Below are 27,506 nucleotides of genomic sequence, written 5' to 3' on the forward strand. Positions count from 1 at the left end.
AAAATTTTTAAAAAATCCGCATAGTTTTTCAAAAATGTTTTGATCAAACAAAAAAGTACATTAATCATTAATTAAAACTGCATTATCATTTTCCTGAAAATCACTTCAAAAGCTTTTCGAAACACCGACGAACTTTCTGTCAGCAATTATTCCAAAACAAGGTTTAACCAATTTCTTAGCAATTGTACAAAATTCAAATTTAGAATACACTCTCACGCATGCTCGGCTAACCCTTTTGATGCTAGAAACATACTACAATCATCAGAACCCATTGAAATACACGTAAAGTCCTTAAAACTAAGATTTCGGAAAGGTGCCCGTTTTTTTTGCAAAAGAGTGTATGTATACATCACATCAATCATTGATTTGTTTTTTGTCTGGGCCCCGATTCTCCTAAGTTAATAATGTCAAAATCTAATATAAATCGAATCGCAATATGATCGTAATAGCAGTTTTAACCATATCGGGCATTCTGCTACTAATAAAAGACCAATCGTATTCGATTGACATTTGATTGGTGTGCGATTGGTCTGCTATTTTGATGATTTTGGTCTATACGGTAGTTTGCTGTACAATCATTTTGCAATAGTAAATCATTTGCAGACAAAATGATTCATTATTGAATGACAGAAAAGGATAAAAACGTTTATTTCAAAGAAAAAATAGCGGAATGCCACATACGCTTCAATCGTAATCGAGTCGGGATTGGATTTCAGTCGAATCGAGTCGAACGTCAATCGAAGGTCGCTTAAGTAAAATTAGGAGAATCGGGCCCCTGAAGTCCGAGTTTGACCTTACTACCTGAGTTGTTTATTCTAACCTCAGTTCAGAATGTAAATTATGGAAATATCCTTTGATTTTATTTCCGTTTTACACGAATTTTAAAGCACCATTTTTTTACTAACGAAACAGTTTGACCTTTATAGATGTGTTTTTTACTAAAAATCTTACCCTACAAGGCCCAAGCCTGCATGCTACTTAATACATGGAACGTTGGAAGGGAAATGAAACAAAGATATTGTATAATGTATGTAATTTTAAACGATTATCACAACGCTCTAGACATAAATTGCACCATAAAATAAAAGTACCTTAAAATCAGTCTGGTACCAAAGAGCTAGATAAAACCAACTAAATTGGAATGAATATAAAAATACTATGAAATAATTTAGCAATATACATCTACCTCAATCAGTAATTTTACATACAGGAAACTCCAGTACGAGACAGCCTTTATGAATTCAAGAGATAAATGAATGTAATCGTTTTACAAATATTTACTCTAATGAACACTTAACTGTATGGGGCGAGTCATCTACTTTCATCAAATTATCGCAAAATTGAACCTTACATACATCTCTGCAAGTGCACTAATCTAAAAACTCACTTCACGTTTGAACTTCATTTTAAAATCACACTTGTTAAATATTTCAAAATACATGTCTACTTTAAAATTTACAAAGGAATGTATAAACTGGAAGATATCTGTCATGGTAAATTATATTACAAAAGTATTCTCACAATTCATAATAAATTCGGACGTAAAACAATTGTGCGTAATTAATTATGTAGGCCTTTTAAAATATGACTAGTTAAGACCAATAACTTTCCGATCCGAACGCCTTACCAATCCTGAACAAATTGAAACCCATATTGTAATACATAGTGGTTTGAATCTAACATTATGTAAAAGGTGACCTTTGTCGTTACTGCATTCTTGTCAAGTAGGTAGTTTGACCTGCCGAATTTAAGGCTCAAGCTTTTAATATAAATGTGTGGAAATACCCAGTACGTGTCAAGTAAGTAATAACTAAAACGGGGCCACCATAACGGAACCAGTAACCGTTGTAATACTTTATTCTTTTCTAGCAATCCCACAGTAATACTAGAATCATTATGGCATGTAAAAAGATAAAGATGTCAAAGGGTAACTGTCGAATGATTCCTCGGGTGTCTCATTTTAGTCATCGAAGCACTATGTCAATCGAGAATGACATCAGTTTTCTCGTTGTATTATCATAGAATATAATAATACTTTACAGTAAAATGTGATTTTACTCTAGACGCTAAACGCGTATCTACCAAAATCTGAACATTTGTGCGTAAGTAGGTAACCACGAACCTGTGATGAAAAGCTTTACGTAGCTGAAGAGAACGCCAAATACTTTTTAAACTACGTTATCGATTCGGCAATGCCGAAAACTATGAAATATAGTCCAATACTATCACTGTAGCACTTTAAAACTTGAACATAAATATGTAAGAAATATTGACTGTCAAGAAACTGCGGCAAGCTTTGGCAAAGCAGAAACCTGTTTCAAACTAAATAAATATGAATCTCATGAGATATTACAAATACTTTTGTATAAAGAAATAATAATTCATTACATCAAATAATATATATCCCACTCAAAATAATATATCCGTTGGTGGGATAGGTTACGAATATCTATAAATTATAAGCGATTAAAATATATTAATGACTACACGAATCAGTAACATAATACTAACTGAATCACAGTAAATAGAAAATGATTATAATATTTTAATTTTAATTCTAGCATAAGTTACTTGGAATTATTATGACCATCATCTTCATATGTCCTTAATGTTAAAAGTTTTAAAAGTAATCGTTCCATACAGCAATTAAAATGGCGATCAGTTTTATTCAAATACAATATTAGAATCCTAATCAGTAACTATTTTACTGTCTAAAACGTTAACATTCTAACTGGCACAATTGTGAGCATCCGAGAATAAAATCCGTTTTTGTGTAACATCTGGACATTGAACCCTGCTCAACTTATCACGAACTGTCTCCGTCACGCTGACTGCACCCGAGCTTGGCTTAGGTTTCAGTGCCCTCTGTCAAAACAAAATTGTCGCATTAGAGATTTCAACTTAGTAGATAATGGGTAGAAACCAACTAATATAAAATGCTAAATCGTACCTGGAGTTAAAGGATGATCTCGTAACATTGAACCTGAAATATAAATACAGTAATAATTAGTGAAAAATCTTAAATAGGTATTTTGTTACAATACTAATATTATGGAAAAGCAAAATTAAGATCAACTAGCGGTATAATGCCTATAGATTACATCTTTTTATTGCTTTCCAAAGCTCTACTTAACATTTTTTTTTCTAATATTCCTAGAACTAATAAATTGTAATAAATATTTCCTATAGAATATATTCAATCTAAACAAGTGTAATCTTTATAAAAGCAATTTATCTGCGCAAGTTGCATGGACAACTCAAAGAGCTCAGAGCAAGCTACATTCTGTAATATAAAACGTTAGACTTGTGCTAATATTTTATTTTTGTATATTTTCTAATTAGCGATAGAACAGTACACCACTGATGTTTATGAATATGATGAGTGTTAACATTCCAATTAGGTACATTGAGGGCATGCAACGTATCGGCATAATTTGTTATTTATCTAGTGCGCAGTGCCATCATGCAAATTAAATAACGTATTTAAAACGCAGCGCCTACATTTACATGAGGAAAAAGAGCTGTTGTCCAATTTTTTACTAAGATGTTGGTACATGCGTGGAGCTGTGAACAACTGTTAACAGTACCTGTAATGCAGCTCTCACATAATTTATTTATTACTCCTTGACTACATAACATACGAAATCTAATGAGTAAAATTATATTTACCATAGACATCATAAACGCATAGAATTTATCGTGCTGATTGTCAACATAACAAATCTTTAATGAGTACAAATTCAAAATACCCACAACAATCGATTAAAAAGTGTAAAAAAAATAAATAACGTATTGAATTTATAATTTTAGAGGACAATCGTGACCGTGGTTTGAATCAAAGCATGCCGTTGTAAAAGTAGCACACAAAAAGCTGCGCCAAGCGTTTACCTATACAGCGAGACGGCACAGGGCACATGAACGTTCAGTATAGAATAGCGTCTGAAAGTTGGTTACTGGTTAATGCGGCGCCCGGCGTGATCCCCACGATGCTGCCTCCCACGCACGCCTCCACGCCTTCTGTAGACCACCACCAGAACATCAAATACTAACCGAAGGGACGTCACACTCCCTTACCACGCCCAGTACAACTTTTGAACAAATCAGTTGAAAAATCCATGATGATGGTACTTAACGGCGAGAATAGGAATCAAAACAGGTTTTAATTCAACGCTGACACCTCAAGACTTCTTCGTTATTTATCAAGTCTAAACAGAGTGAAATTATAGTCGAAGATCCGAAGACAAAAAAATGAAATTGATCCACGTTAACTTTGTTACTTAATCCTTTTCCACCAGTCACCATGGAACTCATTATTGTTGAAAAGTTAATCTCACAGAAAGAAAGGTTTTTTTCATAACAAGTATCAAAATCACCAAATAGTTAAAAGTACACATAATTAGATTTTCAGTGTATCATAAAATTAAAGAGTCAGTCATTAAAATTAAGTTATTTATTCATATTATATATTATTCTCAAAGTAAATCTATAGTAAAACTAAGTAATTAATAAAAACATGCAATGTGGTGTTAAAAAGAAAAATAATAAAAGATTGATGTCAAAGAAACAGTAGTTGGAGGATCATCATCAAAGTAATGATGAATGTTAAAGGTATAATGTGAACAATGTTCTTTTTCTTTTTTTATCTGTAAAATCGAAATATAATGTTAGCAAAACAATACTACTTGAAATGCTATCGGGAGTTTTTTTAATAAACTATTCTAAATGGAGGAAATTGAGCTTATGTATCAGGGAAGTTCTGACTATTAGGTATGATTTCTACAGCAGATGGCAAATGTTTTAACATTTGAAGTATCTAAGTGGGCTACATAACATTAGCAGCTGAGACCAAATGGTCAGTGATGATTCTACTTCCAAACGTGATTGAAACGAACCGAAATTCTATCAAGGAAAGGGAAAAGGATGACATTGACTTTCAAATATCGAACGACCATGGAGAACAAAATGACTAGCAGAGATGTCATAACGCCAAATTCTAAGAAAGTAGAGCGTCAAAATGGGGGTCATCGAGGAACTTTACTTGCTTCGCTCTCATACGCCTTCTTTGGGACCCACCCATTTAAAAAATAATCTGTTGAAGATGTGTCAAGGAATCCGAACGCCTCGTTTGTTTTATAATAACTGATTGTTTTGGTCACGTGTACCGTACGTTTACTTTCCCTCCCCGCCTTATGGCATCTCCGCTCATCTTTCCTCCCTCCGTGGGAACGAGCATGCATTACAAAGCATCATGGAAGTCATGCGATATATCTCACCGGTGGTACAAGCGGCGTTATTGTCGGGGTTGACGCCGGCCACGGACCAGGGGCGGGCCTTGCCGGGCGTGCGCGCGCACCCATTGCCTATTCACACGCACTCGTTACACACGCACACAGCGAAGTCATACTTGCCGTCGTTGTTAGACGTGCAAAATATTTCAACAGTTCAAAGTTTTAAGTAACGCTTCGGAAGCGAGTTGACGAGTGCAACTGCCGACCGCACGTGCAGAGACTGCATGAAATCGTTCGATATCTAAAGGCGACTGCACGTGCTGCTGCCGCTTCGATCCAAAACGACTTCATGTAAATACATAGAAACCGGTCGGCAGATGCAGTCAGCAGCAAAATGTACCTACCTGATATCAAGTCATAACAAACAGAATTATTCTACTGATAGTGACGGTATTGCTCATTGAAATATTTTGCACATCACGTTTAATGTTACGCTTAAAAATAAAAATGGCCATATTCCTTGTTATAGGATATGATTGTTCCTGTGAAGCGTACACTCACACCTGCGTACAATTCGCACATAAGCTGTGTTAGCACATACATTGAGGCGGTGAGGGGACGATCACTATACGCAAATTATCTACTACCAGATTGAATTAGATTGATTGGATTTTTTGCCACTGAGCTATAGTGCAATTTTTTAAATACAAATATAAGGTATTGATTGAAACCTTTATTAACTGGTCCTTATGTTGAGAACTCTGGATAGATCTTAAATGAATTTCAAAGTTATGAAATATAGTTAGATACAGAAAATACATCCATAAAACCTGCAGTTCAGATACAAATGTTCCACATTACTCAATCAGGTAGTACCAAGAAGCCAGAGTGATTTATAATTATTAAACTTTATAAAATGTAAGTGATTTGAGACCCCATATATTGTAAGTGATTTGAAACTTTTATAATGTAAGTGATTTGAGACCCTTATATTATAAGTGATTGCAAGATTATGTATGAATCTTGTCCCCATTTTATGTGAAAAGGTATATAAAATTTTTATTTATAGCTATAGTTAGGTTTAACTACCCATGACTCACCCATAGTGTTGACATTATCTGAAGATCGCGATGGCGGCGGTGTGGACGCTGAAGTCTTGATGCCTACATTGTCTGAAGATTTGCAGCGGGATACTTCTGCAAATATTTTTATATGATATTATTAACAAGTTTTAAGGAAAGAAGAATATTTTAAAAACTTTATAAATTAAATTACATTTAAAAAGTCATGGCGTTTATCAAAGATGTTTTTTTAAATGGAAAATCTGATTTAAATAAAAATTTCAATGGAGTGAAAGCTCACTTACCACATTCTAATAACACTGGCGTGCTTTCCCCGGAAGTCACACTGTACCTGTAATTATATTCGAGCTTTTATGACGATGTCCAATTTGTATTATTCACGAATTTATCAGTATTTATATTAGTATCAACAGAATAGTAGTAAATGTGAATCAAAAGATAAAGTAATGACCGATAGCAGGATTGTTATTGATAGACTAATTTATCAAAGTATTTTAATAATATTTTGATGTAGTCTGACCTATAAAATCAAGAACGACGAGTGCAAAAGCATGTCGTCCACCAACTGCCACATAGTCCAAGATGCCTCCATCCTAGACATACTTACATACATAGTGCTATAGAGACAATTTTTTTAATGGGAAATCATCAAATGAGTGACAGACTTTTCCTGACTAAAACCCATCATGTTCCTTCTTCAGCCCTTTTATGTATCAGGGCCATGGTAACCCTTAAGCAATCCCGCAAGCCTCGGCAGGTTCGATATAATGACATCTTAATCAGCCTTTTTATTGTCCTACTATTGAACACAGGCCTCTTCCCACACGGAAAGTTATGTATGTATGTATGTCACGTACATGGTGTCGTCGCGCTGCAGCGTGGGCGAGTGGCGCAGCGGCGAGGGCGAGGCGAGCGAGGAGAGCGAGTGCAGCGAGCGCGACGTGAGCGGCGTGCGCGCGGACAGCGACGCCTCCTCGCTGCCGCCAGAGCTACGCGAGTGTTATGTATGTATGTCACGTACATGGTGTCGTCGCGCTGCAGCGTGGGCGAGTGGCGCAGCGGCGAGGGCGAGGCGAGCGAGGAGCGAGTGCAGCGAGCGCGACGTGAGCGGCGTGCGCGCGACAGCGACGCCTCGCTGCCGCCAGAGCTACGCGAGTGTTATGTATGTATGTCACGTACATGGTGTCGTCGCGCTGCAGCGTGGGCGAGTGGCGCAGCGGCGAGGGCGAGGCGAGCGGAGAGCGAGCAGCGAGCGCGACGTGAGCGGCGTGCGCGCGGACAGCGACGCCTCGCTGCCGCCAGAGCTACGCGAGTGTTATGTATGTATGTCACGTACATGGTGTCGTCGCTGCAGCGTGGGAGAAGCGCGAGGGCGAGGCGAGCGAGGAGAGCGAGTGCAGCGAGCGCGACGTGAGCGGCGTGCGCGCGGACAGCGACGCCTCGCTGCCGCCAGAGCTACGCGAGTGTTATGTATGTATGTCACGTACATGGTGTCGTCGCGCTGCAGCGTATGGCGCAGCGGCGAGGGCGAGGCGAGCGAGGAGAGTGCAGCGAGCGCGACGTGAGCGGCGTGCGCGCGGACAGCGCCCCTCGCTGCCGCCAGAGCTACGCGAGTGTTATGTATGTATGTCACGTACATGGTGTCGTCGCGCTGCAGCGTGGCGAGTGGCGCAGCGGCGAGGGCGAGGCGAGCGAGGAGAGCGAGTGCAGCGAGCGCGACGTGAGCGGCGTGCGCGCGGCGACGCCCCTCTGCCGCCAGAGCTACGCGAGTGTTATGTATGTATGTCACGTACATGGGTCGTCGCGCTGCAGCGTGAGTGGCGCAGCGGCGAGGGCGAGGCGAGCGAGGAGAGCGAGTGCAGCGAGCGCGACGTGAGCGGCGTGCGCGGACAGCGACGCCCCTCGCTGCCGCCAGAGCTACGCGAGTGTTATGTATGTATGTCACGTACATGGTGTCGTCGCGCTGCAGCGTGAGTGGCGCAGCGGCGAGGGCGAGGCGAGCGAGGAGAGCGAGTGCAGCGAGCGCGACGTGAGCGGCGTGCGCGCGGACAGCGACGCCTCCTCGCTGCCGCCAGAGCTACGCGAGTGTTATGTATGTATGTCACGTACATGGTGTCGTCGCGCTGCAGCGTATGAGTGGCGCAGCGGCGAGGGCGAGGCGAGCGAGGAGAGCGAGTGCAGCGAGCGCGACGTGAGCGGCGTGCGCGCGGACACGACGCCCCTCGCTGCCGCCAGAGCTACGCGAGTGTTATGTATGTATGTCACGTACATGGTGTCGTCGCGCTGCAGCGTATGGCGCAGCGGCGAGGGCGAGGCGAGCGAGGAGAGCGAGTGCAGCGAGCGCGACGTGAGCGGCGCGCGCGGACAGCGACGCCTCCTCGCTGCCGCCAGAGCTACGCGAGTGTTATGTATGTATGTCACGTACATGGTGTCGTCGCGCTGCAGCGTGGGCGAGTGGCGCAGCGGCGAGGGCGAGGCGAGCGAGGAGAGCGAGCAGCGAGCGCGACGTGAGCGGCGTGCGCGCGGACAGCGACGCCCCTCGCTGCCGCCAGAGCTACGCGAGTGTTATGTATGTATGTCACGTACATGGTGTCGTCGCGCTGCAGCGTATGAGCGCAGCGGCGAGGCGAGCGAGGAGCGCAGCGAGCGCGACGTGAGCGGCGTGCGCGCGGACGCCTCGCTGCCGCCAGAGCTACGCGAGTGTTATGTATGTATGTCACGTACATGGTGTCGTCGCGCTGCAGCGTGGGCGAGCAGCGGCGAGGGCGAGGCGAGCGAGGAGAGCGAGTGCAGCGAGCGCGACGTGAGCGTGCGCGCGGACAGCGACGCCCTCGCTGCCGCCAGAGCTACGCGAGTGTTATGTATGTATGTCACGCACATGGGTCGTCGCGCTGCAGCGTGGGCGAGTGGCGCAGCGGCGAGGGCGAGGCGAGCGAGGAGAGCGAGTGCAGCGAGCGCGACGTGAGCGGCGTGCGCGCGGACAGCGACGCCCTGCCGCCAGAGCTACGCGAGTGTTATGTATGTATGTCACGTACATGGGTCGTCGCGCAGCGTGGGCGAGTGGCGCAGCGGCGAGGGCGAGGCGAGCGAGGAGCGAGTGCAGCGAGCGCGACGTGAGCGGCGTGCGCGCGGACAGCGACGCCCTCGCTGCCGCCAGAGCTACGCGAGTGTTATGTATGTATGTCACGTACATGGTGTCGTCGCGCTGCAGGGCGATGGCGCAGCGGCGAGAGGCGAGCGAGGAGAGCGAGTGCAGCGAGCGCGACGTGAGCGGCGCGCGCGGACGCCCCTCGCTGCCGCCAGAGCTACGCGAGTGTTATGTATGTATGTCACGTACATGGTGTCGTCGCGCTGCAGCGTGGGCGAGTGGCGCAGCGGCGAGGGCGAGGCGAGCGAGGAGAGCGAGTGCAGCGAGCGCGACGTGAGCGGCGTGCGCGCGGACAGCGACGCCTCCTCGCTGCCCGGCGGCGTGCGGCACGTGCGCCAGAACTCCTCCAGACCTAAGAGAGTTTTTTCTATGTAATACTCCGAAAAAAATGTAGCGAAGAACAAGGTTTAAGGCCCGAGTCACACCGGAATGGCAGCTGCCGGCAGCGGCGCCGCGAGAAGCCGCGCGCATCTTGTTGATGTTTCCACCCGCGACTGCCAGCGACGACGCACGGCCCTCGTGGCGCGCGCGATATTTTCAAGCCGCCATAGCGGTGTGACTTAGGTATGAATGGAGATAAATTAACGTAGTTTAAAATTGTAATAAGTTAAGTATTTAACAGTATAAAATTGCAATAATGTGCGTAGAATATAGTACCTTTAATTGGTCATCAGTGAATAATTTTGTTTTTAAACAATATTGTAATCTTATCTATTGTTGTTCCTAATTTTATCAGAATTGTTGTTCTAGTAATTTCACCTCATTTTTTTGTTCTCACGTGTTGGCGTATTTATACAAATATTACGCATAAGCATGTTTTTCTGCAAGTATCAAAAATTTTCTTCATTATACCTTCATCGATATCCTGCGACTGGTCTGTAATAGGTCGCGTCGGCGCCCTTGTCTTAGCTCGTCTAGGTCGACCTGTGGAACAATCAAACATGCGATGATACTTCTATAACAACTACAATTTACCTCCTCAACGTGAAACTACACCGTACAAGTGTATGTATAGGAAAAGGTAACAGCTTGCTTCAGAATAAAAAAACAAAAAGTACAATAAGCTTGCACTTGGTGTTTAAAAATGGAATGTGTTCAAATATGGAACAAAGTTGCCAGCACCAAATTGAAATACAAAAGAGTTTCGGTAGCAAAAAGGTTGTTACCTTTAACGAGGTGTCGCAGAGTGTGTGCGGGCAGTTCGGCCAGTGCGTCGGCGGCCTCGGCGTGCAAGGGCGGCAGGGAGAGCATCTCGTTGCTGCTGCATTGTTGCTCGGCCACTGACTTGGGACGCACGCGTCGACACCCGCGCTCGCGACGACGACATCCCAGCGGTGTCGCCTGTATTCACAACGTTATGAGAAAAAGAACCGACATCAAAGAAGTCAAATCATCTTTTGTCTGCAACATAAATATAATGATGACAAAGGAAGTATTTTCGGTTTAGTATAAAAGAGTAATTTATCGGTCTGACTGCTCAAAAATATGAGTAGGTATTTCCGTCGAAATATATCTAATACACAAACGTGGTAATTATTACTTAGGTATACTACAAAAATAATAATTTTGTGATCTCGTTGGAGATACTGTATAATTGTGCAGAATTTGACATTAAAAAAAAAATGATATCCTCACTTTCTTGAATATATCAGGTGTAACTTTTCTCTTAACACGAAAACATTTAAACAGAACACTAAACAGGTCAAACATTGTGTGCTATATGAACACTCGAACACTTCACGAAGTAAACAACAATAGCATACTAAAGTCAAACAATGAACCTGCACAATAGCACAGCTATCAATGAATTTCCTCACTAACCTTATCTACATTAGCATATAAAGATTACTATGTCGTAATTAAAGTACATTGTCATCATAATACATGATTATTATAATTTCTAATAATGAAGAAATTGTCGTTCTTACCAAATTCAAGTAATCCAACTTCTGGGTAGCGTGAAATCAGTGTTAGAATATAGTTTTTGTTCGACGAATTATGATTCATTATGAGTGGAATTGATCAACAAATATTACATTTGTTTTGTGTTTGATATTATACTTTAAGTAGAGCACAATAAACAGCTTATCTACACATATTTATTTTATACTACAAAAATGTTAACATGAAAAAAAAACTGCAATTCAGCATGCTTTTGTCATTGCCATCAATTGCCACTCAAAGAAAATTCTGTTCAATAGCGCATTTCCTGTAAAGCTACAGTCACACAATATTGGGAATACCCTTGCCTATCTATATAACATGGAAAAATCATTTTATTGAGACAGAGCATGCGTTTTATTCTCTTCAGGTAATTCACGCAGCAATAAGGATGATTCAAAATTCAAGTATGTTAATTAAGTAGGTATAGTTAACTTTCACAATCTTTCTACGGGACTGTACAACTATTAACTTGATGATCCACAAGAGTCTGCAAAGGCCTAATCAAATAAGACACTTGAGATCGAGTCTAAACTAATTCTATTCAGTTGAGACACCTAGTTGATGGACTTTACCGGATTTAAGTGGCAGTATTAAAGGACTCTCAATATGTTAATAAGATCGATATGAGTACATTTCAAACTGGCTATTTCCCCACATTTTCACTCAGATCCCATGGAAACTACTGCTCATGCCTACATAAAATATAGCTTGTGTCACTCGGGGATAATGTAGCTTCCCAAAAGTGAAAGAATTTTTTAAATCGCTTCGTTTCGAAGCCGTTAGGTTACAAACGAATAAAAAAAAATTCTTTATCTTGTTAGTATAGACATATTTTCTTAGTATATAAAAACAAACTTACCCCAGAATGTGATATAGGAGTGAGCAGATCGGGTATGTCTCCGTCGGCGCTAGGCATCGGCTCGCTGTCTATATGATCGACGTTTTCACAAGCCAGCAAGGCTAAACTCTCCACTGCTTGACTACATATACCGAAACAAAAACTACTTAGTAAACACATATTAACTAAATACTATATAATATAGCACAAGTAAGTTGAGGCCTATGTATCTATGTCCACCAATAAACTGGTATTAAATATTGTATTTTATAGACAGATGATTAAGTATTTCTAACACCTAAGTAATGTTGCGACTTTCACAAAGTAACAAAACTCTGTGAATGAGTTATGGTTACGTGTAATTCTCGGAATGTTTTATATGACTATTATTCATTAAAATTTTTATGAATAATGTATATCATTATTCAATAAAATTTTTATGAATAATGATATACATTATTCATAAAAATTTTAATGTTGTAACACAAGTAACACAGTTGTAACCCAATTTTCTTGTGACGTCACACTTATTTCTTCTTTATATATATTTCCTTATTTAATATACTCATTTATGTAATTTTTAGTTTTATTCAACCAACAGATAATTTTCTATTCGGTTTTATTTATTTATTTAGTACACTATGGAGAACTTACAGCTAAACAAAAACTAAACAATAAAAGGAAGTCAAAATAAGTAAGTAAGTAAGGAATAAAAGGAAGGAAGGAAGTTTTGTGAATATCCTAGCACTTGTATACAGAGGGAGGATTGATTATCTTGTACGTTTTGTGTATGTACTTACTTGAGCAAGTCCTGCAGAGTGGTGGTGCACGGTGCCATGGCATCCCGCACCGCTTGCAACGTGACCAGCTCCCCGCTCGGCCCACTGCCGCCCATCGCAGCGAACACCTCCCCGCATCGCTGTGTCAACATTATTAATAATCATGAACCACCCACCTCAAGGTAGACTGGCAGAGAACGCTAAAGCGTTAAGTCTGCCGTTGTACATTGCTCAAAAAGTATAATTAATTAATGAATATGGAGTTATAAGGACTATTCAAAATCGATGAAAAATAAGACTATTTTGCAAGTGTCTATGGAGTTTCTTGCCGGTTCTCCATAAGACACTTTCGAGCCGCGTTACTAGCCTGACGTTTCTTAAGCACGTGTAATAGGTCTATCTATATGAAATATGAACCTTTGACTTCCATTTATTCTAAACTTCAAAAAAAAAAAGAATCTAAAGGAATCCGATTCTTATCTCTTGATAAGACCTCACCTCTTTGCCCGTCGAGCGTGTGATTGAAAGGCCGAAGTACCTGTAGGTACGGCGGTGCGGCGAGCGCGGCGGCCGCCTCGCCTCCCGCCCCGCGTGTGACAGTGTGACCTACCTGCAGGTACTGGTGCAACAGATGATGCGCGGCGGCGGCGGCTCGCTCGAGCGCGGCGGGCAGCGGCGGCGGCGGCAGCGCGGCGGCGGCGTGCGGCGAGCGCGGCCGCTCGCCTCCCGCCCGCGTGTGACAGTGTGACCCACCTGCAGGTACTGGTGCAACAGATGATGCGCGGCGGCGGCGGCTCGCTCGAGCGCGGCGGCGGCGGCGGCGGCGGCGCGCGGCGGCGGTGCGAGCGCGGCGGCCGCCTCGCCCCGCCCGCGCGTGACAGTGTGACCCACCTGCAGGTACTGGTGCAACAGATGATGCGCGGCGGCGGCGGCTCGCTCGCGCGGCGGGCAGCGGCGGCGGCGGCAGCGCGGCGGCGGCGGTGGCGAGCGCGGCGGCGCCTCGCCTCCCGCCCCGCGTGTGACAGTGTGACCTACCTGCAGGTACTGGTGCAACAGATGATGCGCGGCGGCGGCGGCTCGCTCGAGCGCGGCGGGCAGCGGCGGCGGCGGCAGCGCGGCGGCGGCGTGTGCGGCGAGCGCGGCGGCCGCCTCGCCTCCCGCCCACGCTCGCTCCAGCGCCATCGCCCGCAGCGTGTGTGTCTGTGCAGGGCTGCAGTTGCTGGCCAGCCTGATCACAAACAAGGTTTACAGAGTGAAAGCGGGCGCGGGTGCTAGCGCGGGCGCTCATAATTTAGGGTGCGTCTACATCGTGCATGTAGCTAGAGCAGCTTAACATGCGGAAGTGACCCGCGCGCACGCACCAGAGCACGCGGGTGGGTATTTTGCTTTGGTAGATGCGCGAGTCCTTCCCGAGCTACTTGCACCGTGCAGACGCATCCTTAAAATGTAAGTAAGGGCGTGTTGTGTCTGCGTTCACAGTGTTCCGTGAAGAAGCTTGTGGCGCGGGGGTTATCCAGTATACTTCACGCTGACGTCGCGTCTAGTCTTAGGAGACTAGGCATATTTTTAACTCGTTCAGCACCCTGAACACGCAGACGCCAACACCTAGCGTTCGGGCCAACCCCGCCCCCGCATTTACTTGTGCAGTCTGATTGAGGCCTTATTGTGCATATAAAGACGCCAGCAAACCAAACGATGGAAAGTCACATTTTTTTACAATAATTGCAGAACAGTGAATTTTGCGCTCTATTCGTATATGATACCACACAGAGGTAAACATAGTTATAACAGTTACCAACCGTTCATGCAAATCTCTCCATAGAGTAGCGACTCGCTCACTCGCGCCTCTACCACCGGCCGCCGCATCACAACCCGGGAACTCCACGCGCCGAACACTGACCGAACGACGAAGAGCCGTCGCTATGTCTGTCAATCCTGGATAAATAACATCATCCTCCGAGCCTTTTCCCAATCATGTTGGGGTCGGCTTCCAGTCTAACCGGATTCAGCTGAGTACCAGTGCTTTACAAGAAGCGACTGCCTATCTGACCTCCTCAACCCAGTTACCCGGGCAACCCGATACCCCTTGGTTAGACTGGTGTCAGACTTACTGGCTTCTGACTACCCGTAACGACTGCCAAGGATGTTCAATGTCAGCCGGGACCTACAGTTTAACGTGCCATCCGAAACACAGCCAATGGTGCCTAAGATATACTTAGAAAGTACATACAAACTTAGAAAAGTTGCATTGGTACTTGCCTCACCTGGGATCGAACCCGCGCCCTCATACTTGAGAGGTTGGTCCTTTACCCACTAGGCCACCACGACTTTTTTATTAATTATTTTGATAAATAACATTATATTAAAATTAACACGCATTTATTAAAAAAAAAAAAACAAAAAACACAGGCACAGCGGTTATTAAAAATAAAATAGAGTATATAAAAATTAACTGCTGTCCCATTCGCATGTGTGAACACAAAGCACATTCTAGATACATTGACAGTTTTGGGTATTATTATTTTATTTCTAGTTATTTCAGCTACGCTCTTTTCAACAGCAGTAAACAAATTGTGCTTCAGCGTTTATCTACATGAACTTTACTCTCACTTTAAGGTTCAAAATGCAATATCTGGGCACTTTACTTATTACTTTAAACTTTACACACATGTTATAAAGGTATAACAAAAAATAATCCCTACCTTGCAAACTGAAAGCATTCCTGTCTATATACAATGTCTGGAGCGTACAGTTGCACTGTAACGCCTTCGCTAGCAGTCGTGCGCCGGCGTCGCCTGCGAGGTTGCCGCCTACATCTAGCGAGCGGAGACGTCTTGCACCTCCTAAGGCGTTCAGTAGGCCGTATAGATCACCCTGGAACACACATTTATTGTGAAAAGTATTCTTATTATTACAGTTCGAGATTATAGAGTGCGATATTGGAATGCTTCGATACACCAGAAGTGTTTTTGTAGAATATCATAAGCAGTATTTAGATTATAATGTAGTTACCTTTAGCTTACAATCACTGAGATCTAAAGAGGTCAATGCAGTGTCGGGTTCTTGAAGGACGTGGACTAGAGCCTACAAATAAAACAACATTTTAGCACTCTTCAAATAAAAATAAACCTCATAAACATATCAATAAGGTTTACATACCTGTATTAAAGGCGGTGCATATGACCTCTTTCCAGTGAGCTTACTTAGAGATAAATGAGTTATGGAGTGATTTTTGCCAATCGCTCTCACTATACCGGATAATTCGAACTCCATGCCTAGAAAAAAGAATAAAAACCCAATTTGAACAAGACCATGTACACCGACAAGATAAACGACGTCACTTTACTTAAAACAAGTTTTTTTATGAATAATCAGAAACAAATATCAGTTTTGAAAGTAAACAGTTGTTTTAAAAAAATACTGACTTTTATGATGTCGGTAAACTTGGGTCTAATCTCATCGGACAAATACCAATTAAATAATTATAGAAATTGATTTTCGGAGCACAGACTATTGTTTACAATAAAACTGGAACTTATTCCGCTAGCGGATTTTCCGCTTGAATTAGAACAAATATTATGTACAAATATTATATTTGCTATTTTAATTTGTATTTTTTTATATGAAAGTAAATTAAGTACTCACTGTTATCAGACAAATCGAGCGACTGCAAGCATCTAACGCCGTGTATACAGGACTCGAGCACATGGGCCGCCTGCGACGATGACAGCACTCCCGACAGATTCAACCGCACCCCCGTCGCACTCTCGTTGCACGCCAATCCGAGCAGTAAGCTCCTGTTGTTAAGAGCGAAATTGCCAAATCACTATGACGTACTTAAGACCTTTATCGAATTTATTAAAATGAAGACAGCACTCGGGACATATTCAATTGCACGCCAAATCGAGCAGTTAGCTCCTGTTACTACCAGCGGGGCCCAGTAGGGCCAAGGCTTGCCGGGGCTGCGGGATTGTTCGAAAGAGTTACCGCGGCCCTGGTTCATAAAAGGCCTACGACGGAACACGACGGTTTTTAATTAGCATAAGAGTCTGACACTCCCTCACCGCTGCTAATCCACAGCGGGAGGGGTCATTTGATGATTTTTGACTTCGTTAAAAAAAAGCTCCTGTTATTAAGAACTAATTTCGCGCGAATCAGGAGAACGTATTTAAGACCTTGTGGACTTTATTAAGATCCAGTTATAAGGCTTTATAAGGCTAAATTCGCGAATCACAATAAAGAATTTAAGACTTTACTATGCGAATATGATTGATTATTATGAGGTAAAGACGATAATAAAACAGTATTAACTACTAGAAAGTGTTGCAAATATTTTGGCATTGGTCTAACGTAAATTGGCATGTTTGGTAATTTTATTATGCTTAGTATTTTAATGACTCAATATATTAAATTGCATTAAGCTGTAATGCAATTTAATATTACAATTGCACTATTGAGAATTACAACACAGTAGAAACTAAATAAGTATTCTTAATCAAGAAAACAATAAATGATAAAAAATAGTATACCTACAATTAAAACTGCAAACGGCAGAGTTGGCAAATAACATTCTTACTGTAATATGTTATTACCGAATTCAAAACCTTATTCTTTAAATAAAAAAATAAAAAACTTTTTAAGTTAAATTCAACCACATCACTATCACACCTTTCTTCTCGAAATCTCGATACGGACAACCAACTGGCTACATAACACTTACTCTTTTAAATAATTTTCCCTCAAACAATTCATCGTTTCACGTCCGTGTTTACAAATACTTCTCGACAACAATTAAAAGCAAAATTTTCGACGTGTGACATAGTGTAACGTAACGTTTGTTTTAATATCGAGTTATGTTTGTCGGAATTGTTCGATAGTATTACAATCGATTACATAACCGACTAGGTGATAAATAAGTATTTTAACAATTGGTATGTCGTTACGGAATTCGGAAGTCCTATTGAATTTTGTGTTATAAGCAATAGGAAATCGAGATGGCTAATAATGATCAGTTGATCGTTCAGCGGCTTCAGCACAAATGCGTTACAAATCAACTAACTTTCGCATTTATAAAAGACCGAAGTTATTTCAGATGGAATTTCCTTTACAACAAATGATGGCATGTTTTCATACCAAAATCGTTTCAGCCATTTTCTCGTTAAAGAGCAACAAACATCAATACACAAACCGCAAAAAACTTTTGCATTTATTTTGAACATTATGTCCAAACTGAATGACGGCTCGGAACATCGCGCGATTTGATGCCCGAAAGTTAGTTGCGAGCCGCCATCAAATTTGGCGTGCACTTTAATAACTTCCCTGTCCCATGAGTCATATGTGATACACAAATTGTTTAACTATTGTGTCTGCATCGTGGACAATGAAGTGGTTAAACTTACTTGAGTGCATCTGGTGGCATCTTGCAGTAGGAGAAATCCAGCTCAGTCAGTGCTAGGCAAGCGGTGAAGAACTGTCGGAACGAGGGCGGCGGGTCCCTCGCGCGGCGGGCCGCCGACCACGGGTTGCGCGCCACTGACAGAGTGGCCAGCCGGGCGGCACAACCACGGAGAAGGGCCCCCCACATCTGAATACACATTTTTATATAGGTACTTTAGAAATACATAAATTGTCATGACATAACAATAGTAATATTAGATATGAAATGAAAATGAGAACAATAACAAAAAAATCTCCGAGAATAATTAAATAATTCATTGTGAATTAATTGTGAAGTAGATCTGTATGTTGCAGCTGCGGAATTGTTCGAAAGAGTTACCGAGGTTCTGGTCCATAAAGGTTTTAAGAGGGTTGAAGAAGGAACATGGTGGGTTTCAGTCAGTAAGAATCTGACACTTCCTCACGCTGCCATTTGATGATATCCCACCAAAAAATAATATAATCTGTATGTCCAGTTATTTGTTAATGTATTAGTTAATTGACCAGACCAGACTAATATAAAACCTCGGGCTGTAATTCCAATAATGTGTATTTCTTTGTCGATATCACCTATACGTCCCTGCTCTTTATTGAGCTAGGTTTCATATGCTTAAATTTTCTCTATCACAGACATGATATGATCTCCAAAAAATCTCTCTACTTCAGTCCATAGAACTTTCGTGCAATAAAGAGTTAAACTTCACATTGTTTGTTAGTAAGAAGAAACCAATAGTCAGTAAGAGAGGATAGCTAAATAATCTGAGCACTGGATACGTTTCCATGTACTGAAGTTCACCACTTACTTTATTACTTACGTTTTCTAACGTAGTTTCCGTGTTTGTCAAGTTTAAATGCGTTAACACATTCGGTTGTGCGAGGAAGTTGTATAGGTTCTGAAAAAAATATTAGGAATGTTTTAATAAATGTCTATATTTTAGACTAGCTGTTTCCTACGTTTTCACCCGTGTCCACTAGAAACTTTTTCCTGTTACTGTTACTGTTACAGTCTTTTTTATCGACCCACTGCTGAGCACAGGCCTCCTCTCACACGGAGAAGGATTTAGCATTAATCACCAGGCTTGCTCAATGCGAGTTGGTGATTTCAGACTTTATAGTCCAGGTTTCCTCAAGATGTTTTCCTTCACCTTTTTATCAGCCATTGGTGTCTAAGATTACTTAGAAAGTACATACAAACTTATCGTCTAGTTTCGCGTCAGTTAAAGATATTTCAAATCGGTTCAGTAGTTTCAGAGCTTGTAAGGTGCGAACCAACAAAAAAAACCTCTTCATTATAATATAAAATCGTGTATGTTTTATGAACTTACGTGTACATCATCCTTCAAGTTATTATAGGATAGGTCAAGATGTGAGAGCGTAGACAGATGGCTGGGGTTGTCATTGAGCATGGTCGCAAGATGCATCACAGTCTTGCCGGTAAGGCCACATTGCGACAACGCAATATGTCTCATCCCGTCCATATTGTTCGCGAGACCGCTCAGTATACTAATAGCACCTATAAACAAAAACAATGGTGTGATGTCATAAACATTCAATGACATATAACTACGTGAATCATGGACGATGAAAGCGACATGATACATTGTTAATACTGTGTTATGTACGGTCAAATTGTTTTGGAAAATATTACTGTTTGGTTGTCTGTTATTTGTGGGTTTTAGAAGACTTTCACAAAGCAGCCCGGAGCCTGGAAACTGGTGATTGATACACCCGTGCATCGGAGAGCACGTAAATGTCGGTCCTGCGCCTGATCTCTCTCCGGTCGTGTCGTATTACCGTCCCATCGGGCTTTGAGAGTTAAGGAAAAGTGAGTGCACCTGTGTCTGCGCAAATGCTCGTGCACTATAATATGTCCTGCGTAGTTGGCTAATCTCCTTACATGAGAGCAGCCGCCGTAGCCGATAATCGGCTAGGAGGACATCATCATCATTTAACCATTAAATAAATTGCCTAAATATAGAAAACGAATTCACATACATTTTAATTCGTAGAACCCCCATTATAAATTTTTGTCGATACGCTGAGCAGAAACCTTGTATCAACCGGGCTGAAGAGGTGCGAGAGATACCATCTCAAAAGTTGCGAGCTGCCACCAAGTTGAGCAAGAACTACGTCACGACACCACATCATCGAGTTTAATACTGTAAGAAATGTCACCTTTGTCCTCAATATGGTTCTGCGAGAAGTCGATGGTATGCATTGCGGGCGAGTGGCGGGCTCTCGCTAAGGCATGCCCCAGACGTGCTGCGTGGTCGTGGCGTAACGCCGCGGCTCGCCACGACAGGCGCGCGGGGGCAGGGGATGCGGAGCGCACGACGCGACACACGCTCTCCCACGCCTCGCCGCTTGCACGTACGCCGTCGCCGCATACGCCGTTGAACCACGTGTTGTGTTGTAGCGCCATTACTAGAGGGATTAGGTCCCTGGACAAACGTTATTGTTTTGTTTAGGTACGTTTTACAGTATTTAAATGATGGGTCTATATTGATGTGACAATAATAATTGTGGTGACCTTTTAGTTACTTAATACAAGTTAAATAATTTAGCATAATAATTGATTGAGATATTTATTAATCTTCATCCGAGACTTTGTAAGTACAACTCAAAAATCTGGGAGACAGCTTAAAGGAGCTGTAGAGGTAACCGACATATGCTTTATGAAGGAATTTATAAATTGTAATACAAGTCAAACTTAATTTTTATCTTTTTACTATCAGTTAGTCATAAAAAAATGAAATGTTGTTTACCTTTGATCTAAATGATCAAAATCCTTTAGATGTAACATTCGAATATCGTGTGCCAGATATATCGTATCAATATCCCACGCCACTTCAGCTCTGAAACAAAACCATTGGTTAACAACTACAATTCTGAACTTTACACAGTAACAGTATGTACAGAAAACAACAAAATACCTCAAGGCTATTTTAGGACAATAACTCATAGAATACACTTTACACTCAGTTTTGGTTAACTATTTGCACCTATAAGCTTAAATACATTTAGGCACAAGTACACCAATAACATAAATGTCACTTTTCTTAAAAAAACTGTTTACTATGAATTTTCACGAACACGTTTCAAAGTAAACAGTTGTTTTGAGAAAAGACGGACGTTCTTGTCGTGTTCCCGAATTATCTATCAATCAGTGATTTTGAATCATATAAGGGTCTTATAAAATTTATACGGTTTTATTGACAAATGACCCCTCTAGTTAAGAACAGAGCGCATAAATACGCTTCCATTATCCTTCAGTAGCTCTTAGTGTCCATTCACAATAAAATAGGTCTCCTAAATAAAAGATTAGACGGCAATGTCTAGCATAGACCTACAATACAATTGAACTAGATTAAAATGACCTCTATGTATGCAGAATGCATTCTTCCTCCTTCATTTATATTATATCCGGTTCCAATTCATTCTATTCGTGACCCACTACAGTATATAACGTATATTTCTTATTTAGTGTTAATGCTATAAATAATACTTTGAATAAATGTATGAACACTTGTCATTTAAATATTTTTTACATGGAACATACTCCTTCATTCTCCTACTTTTCATTACAATCCAAAACTCTTTCTATAGCAATTTACCACAAAACGATTCGTTTAACCGTGAAAGCGTGACAGACAGCCAGTATTACTTTTCTATACATATAATAAAATGATAGGAAAGTCAAAACTGTACATTGAATATTTTTTTTAAAGAATACTTGTGATCCATGATCGATTCTGAACCCAAATATGTAGTTTTTAGAATTTTTGTCTGTATGTCTGTTTATCTGTTTGTCTGTATGTTTGTCCCGGATAATCTCAAAAAGTACTGCATGGATTTAAATCAAATTTTGCATGACTATTACCTGGAGGCCGGTTCAACACATAGGCTATATATTATCACGCTATCACCCACAGGGGTTGAGCATTGAACGATTAAATAAACGAAATTGGAAATTCTATATTGCCCACGCAGACGAAGTCGCGGGCAACAGCTAGTACTTAATAAGGATAAAGGTCATATCATGTAAAACCACTAACTTATCGAAAACACTACGAAGCGTCGGTACCTAAAGTTAACTGTTTCCTCGAGGAAATCCTTGTTTATGGTGTCATAATCAAACCTCTATGCTGTCGTACATATGAATGAGTTACCTGAAGGGCGTTTGGCAGAGATCACACATAGCTGCGTATTGATTGGAGAAATCACCGCATGTCGAGTGCTTCCGAGTGCCGCTCACTTGAGGCATTGGATACGGTAGATTTACCTGTGGAGTAAGTATCTATGGTGAATCGGCTGTCACGAAAAAAGATTCAGTAATCATGATGCCTTTAAAACATGAAAAAAAATGTACCAATGGCGAACATGTTTGAAAGTATGCGACCGTGACCTGAAGATAAACTTCTTTGGGTCACGGTCAGGTTGGCACGCAATTTTTTTAAACCAAACATTATTTATTACTTTTTATTGGTTTATATTCTTTACGATTTTTTGTCAAGTGTGCTTGTTTGATTCATGGAGAAAATAAGAAAAAAGTGCGCCCAGTACGGAACCTAGGCAATAAAAATAATCTTCCATTTTTTTCGTTGTACAAGTTTACATGATGTTGTACATGTTATGATAACTTCGGATTTAGAACGAGGTAAATTCTATTTAATTCCAAATTCATACAAGCGTTATCGCACTAAATAGTTATAGTTAACGCTATCAAAAATGACTAATTAATTTTTAATACAAGGAAAATAGTGCTGAATATTCAAGCATCAAGCGTCATGTCTCCTTATCGAGTTAGTGGTTAGTGAATATTTCATTTAGCACGAGTATGACTTGATGATTCACACAGGACGATTACTTTTATCCTAATAAATATATTAACAGGCGCGACAATTAGAGAAATTAGTGTTTATTGTCGTGCTAATTCAGTTCGCATGAATCAACACCAGGCGCTTTAGACTTTAGATATAGCTACATAAAACAATATGTAGTTATACGAACCTTGGATATAATGTCAATGACGGCTACATTTGGGAATAAATCGTCAAAAGCTGCGACTAATGCATGTAGTACGTTTATAACTCCTTCGGCGGTCCCTTCCTCACCTGAAAAGAAATGTTGAGATGTAACATTGTAAATAGATGTAACAGGGAAATACGCGATAATACAGCGTCATCCAGCATCCAATAAGATAAACGGGAAGTAGCTCCATCTCTCACTGGCATTGGATTATCGATAACAATTCGGTATACATCCTGAAATATTTAGATAATCCGTTCCTACTAAACTGGTTCATTCGTATTGCCAGGCGCGATAACTTGGCATGAGGAAATAAGTTCCTGGATCGGACAGAAAAATCGGCGTTTCGAAATCAGAGATTCTCTGCAGTAGGCCGGAATTTTGATAAAGACCTTTTTATTGACGTCCTTTTACATATAAATTGAATCAACTGCGAATAATATGAAGACAATTCGATGATTAACCATAACCCCTAACAACAGCTGATGAAAATCAGGTTTACTTGTTTAAGTACCCAATGCGCACTTTGCCTTATGAAGAATTATAATTGACTATGATGTTGATAGCATTATTAGTTCTAATAACGTGCTACACATTACATAAATTAATTAAGAACTCATTTACCGCACGCCAATTCGAATGAAAACCTATTATTATCCGAAAGGGCAGCTAGACAAGTGGGCAAGAAAATGTTTATTAATTCAAGGATGATACTAATTATACCTACATTAACTAACGGAAAATCGGACGTAATCATTATAATTTAATGATAGTTGTTTTGCCGAGTGTTGCTTGAGAGCTATTCATTAACATACAATGGCGGCTATAAATCTCCTAGGCACATTTAAGACGTCAGAGACGTGAATAAGTAACTGTTGAGTTGATGAGTACTTAAACAAAATAAAACCTATCCAAACGGATCTTCGAAATGTTAGTCTGTTTGTATTGAAATAGCGAACTTGATACAGCTTTCGAATCGCTTTCTTATAATATGTATTCAAGACAGAGTGATTTAGACTTATAGAGCATCTAAATCCTGCTATTTAATTTGTATATCCCATACGTGGCGAGTCTGTATTTTAACATTTAATAGTTTTTGAATGTTGCTGATGAAATTGTCTCATTACCCATAAAAATACCATTATATTCCTGGTTAGAAGTGATGATAATCAACTTTATCAGTAATAGCCCTGGTTAGCTATGCTGAATAATAACCCTGGTTTCTCGTGATAATATGCATTAGCATCAAAAATAGGTCAATGACATACATCCATAATAATAACTAGAAAACTATGAAACTACTCTTCACACCCAAATAAAAAATAGCCTTTCTTAAATAAATGGGCTATCTAACACTGAAATATTTTTTTTGAATGATCCAATAGTGCCCAAGATTAACACATTCAAACAAACAACCCCGTAAGCTTTATAGTGATAGTACAGATAATAAAAAACTTACCTATGAGTATGGATACAGGCTTGTGTTCATGGATGAGTGTTATTGACAGGTGATTTGCCTTTTTACTCTCAAGGGCTTCTATTTCCATCAAGTGAAATCCATTGTCAACCTAATACAGAGCAAAAAGGTTTATTCTATTGACAAACTAATTAATATTTCATACAATCCTTGGCTGATTATGACCAAACTAACTGCCATTCCCAATATTCTATCTATATTTTAATGTTCTAACTATAGATAGAATTTTAAACCAAACATTAGATATATTGGAATTGGCTGTGAGTTTAGTCTATTGCAAACTTGACTAGGTATTGGTACACACTTATTTGGAACAGTCATTGAAATAATTATGTAAATCCAGTTTAGTGCTTAGCGTGTGTATTAAATGCACAAAAAAACTACTTTCGAGGACTACTATTCTAATGTATGTCCCACATTTTCAGTCCTCACTACAGTAGTCAGATCAAAAGCTAAAATCAGATTACAATAGATAGTTGAATTGTGTGATCATTTTCACTAATGAGCAGTTAAATATCAGCTGATAATATCTACTCTTTTATTAGACATTTTTGGGCAACTGTTATGGGTAAATTTTGCACCTCCTGAGAAGTATTGGTTATCTTATCTAAAAGATAATTTCTATTTAAAACTTGTGAAATCTTTATCATTATACTAACCATCTGACTCAGCTTCAGATAAAAACATTGATAGCAAACGATAGAATCCTTGTTTGATTTTTTTTCCTAATAAGCAAATAAATTGATAGATCTGAATGAGTTCTAATGTTACTTGTTTAACTTACCCTTGTTGGAACTTTAGCTGTAGTTATAAATATTCTGTATGCTGTTACCACCTGAAATAAAACATTACATACAAATATCTAGCATATCAAAATCCTTCCTCCTACATATTTGATCTGACACTAGAAATATAGAGCTAGGCATATCCAGGATTGTGTTTAACTCTTTGTCAGAATTTGTGTCAATGAAAATAATAAAGCCAATGAATGAACAAATTGGTTTAGTCATTGTGTCTAAAATTGACCATCATGGTTTATTGAGATTGTGTGCATGAACCTACAGGGAACACACACACAGCCGTGCCACATAGAGACAGGCACACCTACATGAGTCATGCTATTGTGTCTGCCTTATCAACATCAACAAAAACTATACTGAAATAGAGATGATAAACATATAATGAGCTCAATGTTTTCACTACTTCTCATAATAATTAATTATGAGGTCTGAATAATGTTAATTAACATGTTAAAAGTGTGACCATTATTATGGTTCATTTTTTTTTGTAAACAGTAGGTACTGTGTACAATTAGATTAAACTGGTGGTTTTATTATTAGAGGCACAGAAAGAAGAAAAGGTTTTTTTTTTAATGATGGATCTGTATTAGAAAATTTGCCATTTAATCATACTATAATCAAGGATGGAGTTCTACATTTTTAAGTTAATTGAAAAATTAAAGAAGGCGAAAGACTTTGTCGCAATCCGTAATAATTATTGAACTCATTAATTAACTTGAAATTGCAAACCAGATTTTTAATTGGATTGTTCTCTTACCAAGACCTTGTTGTCCACTTTATCACCTCTTGATTCCATGCGTATGAGGGACTTGTAAAGAATTTTAACATTTTTCCCCAGTACATTGCTTATACTGTCTGTAAAATAAATAAAATTCATGAATTAAATATGTACACAGAGCTTTATATTGACACATGTGAACTGAGAAATAATATTTATTTTAACATTAGTACACATTTTACCAAAGAATTAATATTTGAATAAGCACGAACCACTCAATTCCGTAGAAATATGAGATTTTGTTGACATTTTCGCGATTTTCTTCAGTGTCATTACTCCCACAAAATGTAAATATTTTCAACGCACAATACATCCATAATAGGCACAACACATCACAAAAAGAAACAAAATATAATTAATACAACATTAACACATTTGAACAGTACATTTCAATAAAATAATAAATAGTTATCAGGATTATTGACCTAAAAACCACCACAACACACCATTTCAATGGGAAGGTAGGGTAACGAACCACAGACACATCAAAATTTTTCACGCAATAGACATAGACTATGTAGAAATGGGGTGCCCAGTGTTGAGAGACCAAAAAATGCACACAAGTTTTTGTGAAGTTATAGTTTTGACCACAATAAAAATTGTATCATTCAGTCAACTTATTGTAGTCAACCATGAAAGATGTATATGACGACGCAGATATAAATCTCCTTCCTGCCCTATTCCTAACTTATTTTGGGTCGACGCGGGCGCAACATGTTTTTTCGTCTTATTATTGATACAAAGAATACAAAAAACTTAACACTCTCTTTTATTCGTCGCGTTTGTCTGTTGACGATAAACTCAAAAACGACTTTACGGATATTCATGTGGCTTTCTATACCACCAATCAAATGAAAATGTTTTTGTTTGTACGCCTCTAGAGCTACTGAACCGATTTGAAAACATTCCTTCACGCTTGGGAAGTTATTATAAGAAAGTATTGGGTCACTAGTGGAAGTTTAATCCTT

The 27,506-nt window shown here is 40.3% G+C and overlaps 1 protein-coding gene across 1 annotated transcript; it reads right to left on the reverse strand.

Moving 5' to 3' along the window:
- Positions 1-1,018: 1,018 nt before the first annotated feature.
- Positions 1,019-27,039, reverse strand: LOC110370185 (F-actin-uncapping protein LRRC16A). Its single transcript, XM_064036910.1, has 29 exons — positions 26,751-27,039; positions 26,518-26,615; positions 25,745-25,795; positions 24,943-25,051; positions 23,466-23,569; positions 22,625-22,737; positions 21,221-21,310; positions 20,631-20,896; positions 19,781-19,968; positions 19,271-19,348; positions 18,419-18,603; positions 16,665-16,816; positions 16,179-16,294; positions 16,032-16,103; positions 15,722-15,893; positions 14,819-14,954; positions 14,055-14,247; positions 13,041-13,159; positions 12,262-12,382; positions 11,387-11,407; positions 10,625-10,799; positions 10,311-10,382; positions 9,648-9,810; positions 6,595-6,641; positions 6,329-6,424; positions 5,274-5,360; positions 3,955-4,017; positions 2,951-2,983; positions 1,019-2,865 (listed from the first exon to the last, which is right to left on the reverse strand). Exons 1-29 carry the CDS (start codon positions 26,809-26,811, stop codon positions 2,849-2,851), a joined length of 3,198 nt encoding a protein of 1,065 aa, XP_063892980.1. The 5' UTR covers positions 26,812-27,039; the 3' UTR covers positions 1,019-2,848.
- Between the last annotated feature and the right edge of the window lie 467 nt (positions 27,040-27,506).

This window comes from Helicoverpa armigera, chromosome 11, assembly GCF_030705265.1.
Source record: "Helicoverpa armigera isolate CAAS_96S chromosome 11, ASM3070526v1, whole genome shotgun sequence".
In the NCBI taxonomy this organism is placed as follows: Eukaryota; Metazoa; Arthropoda; class Insecta; order Lepidoptera; family Noctuidae; genus Helicoverpa; species Helicoverpa armigera.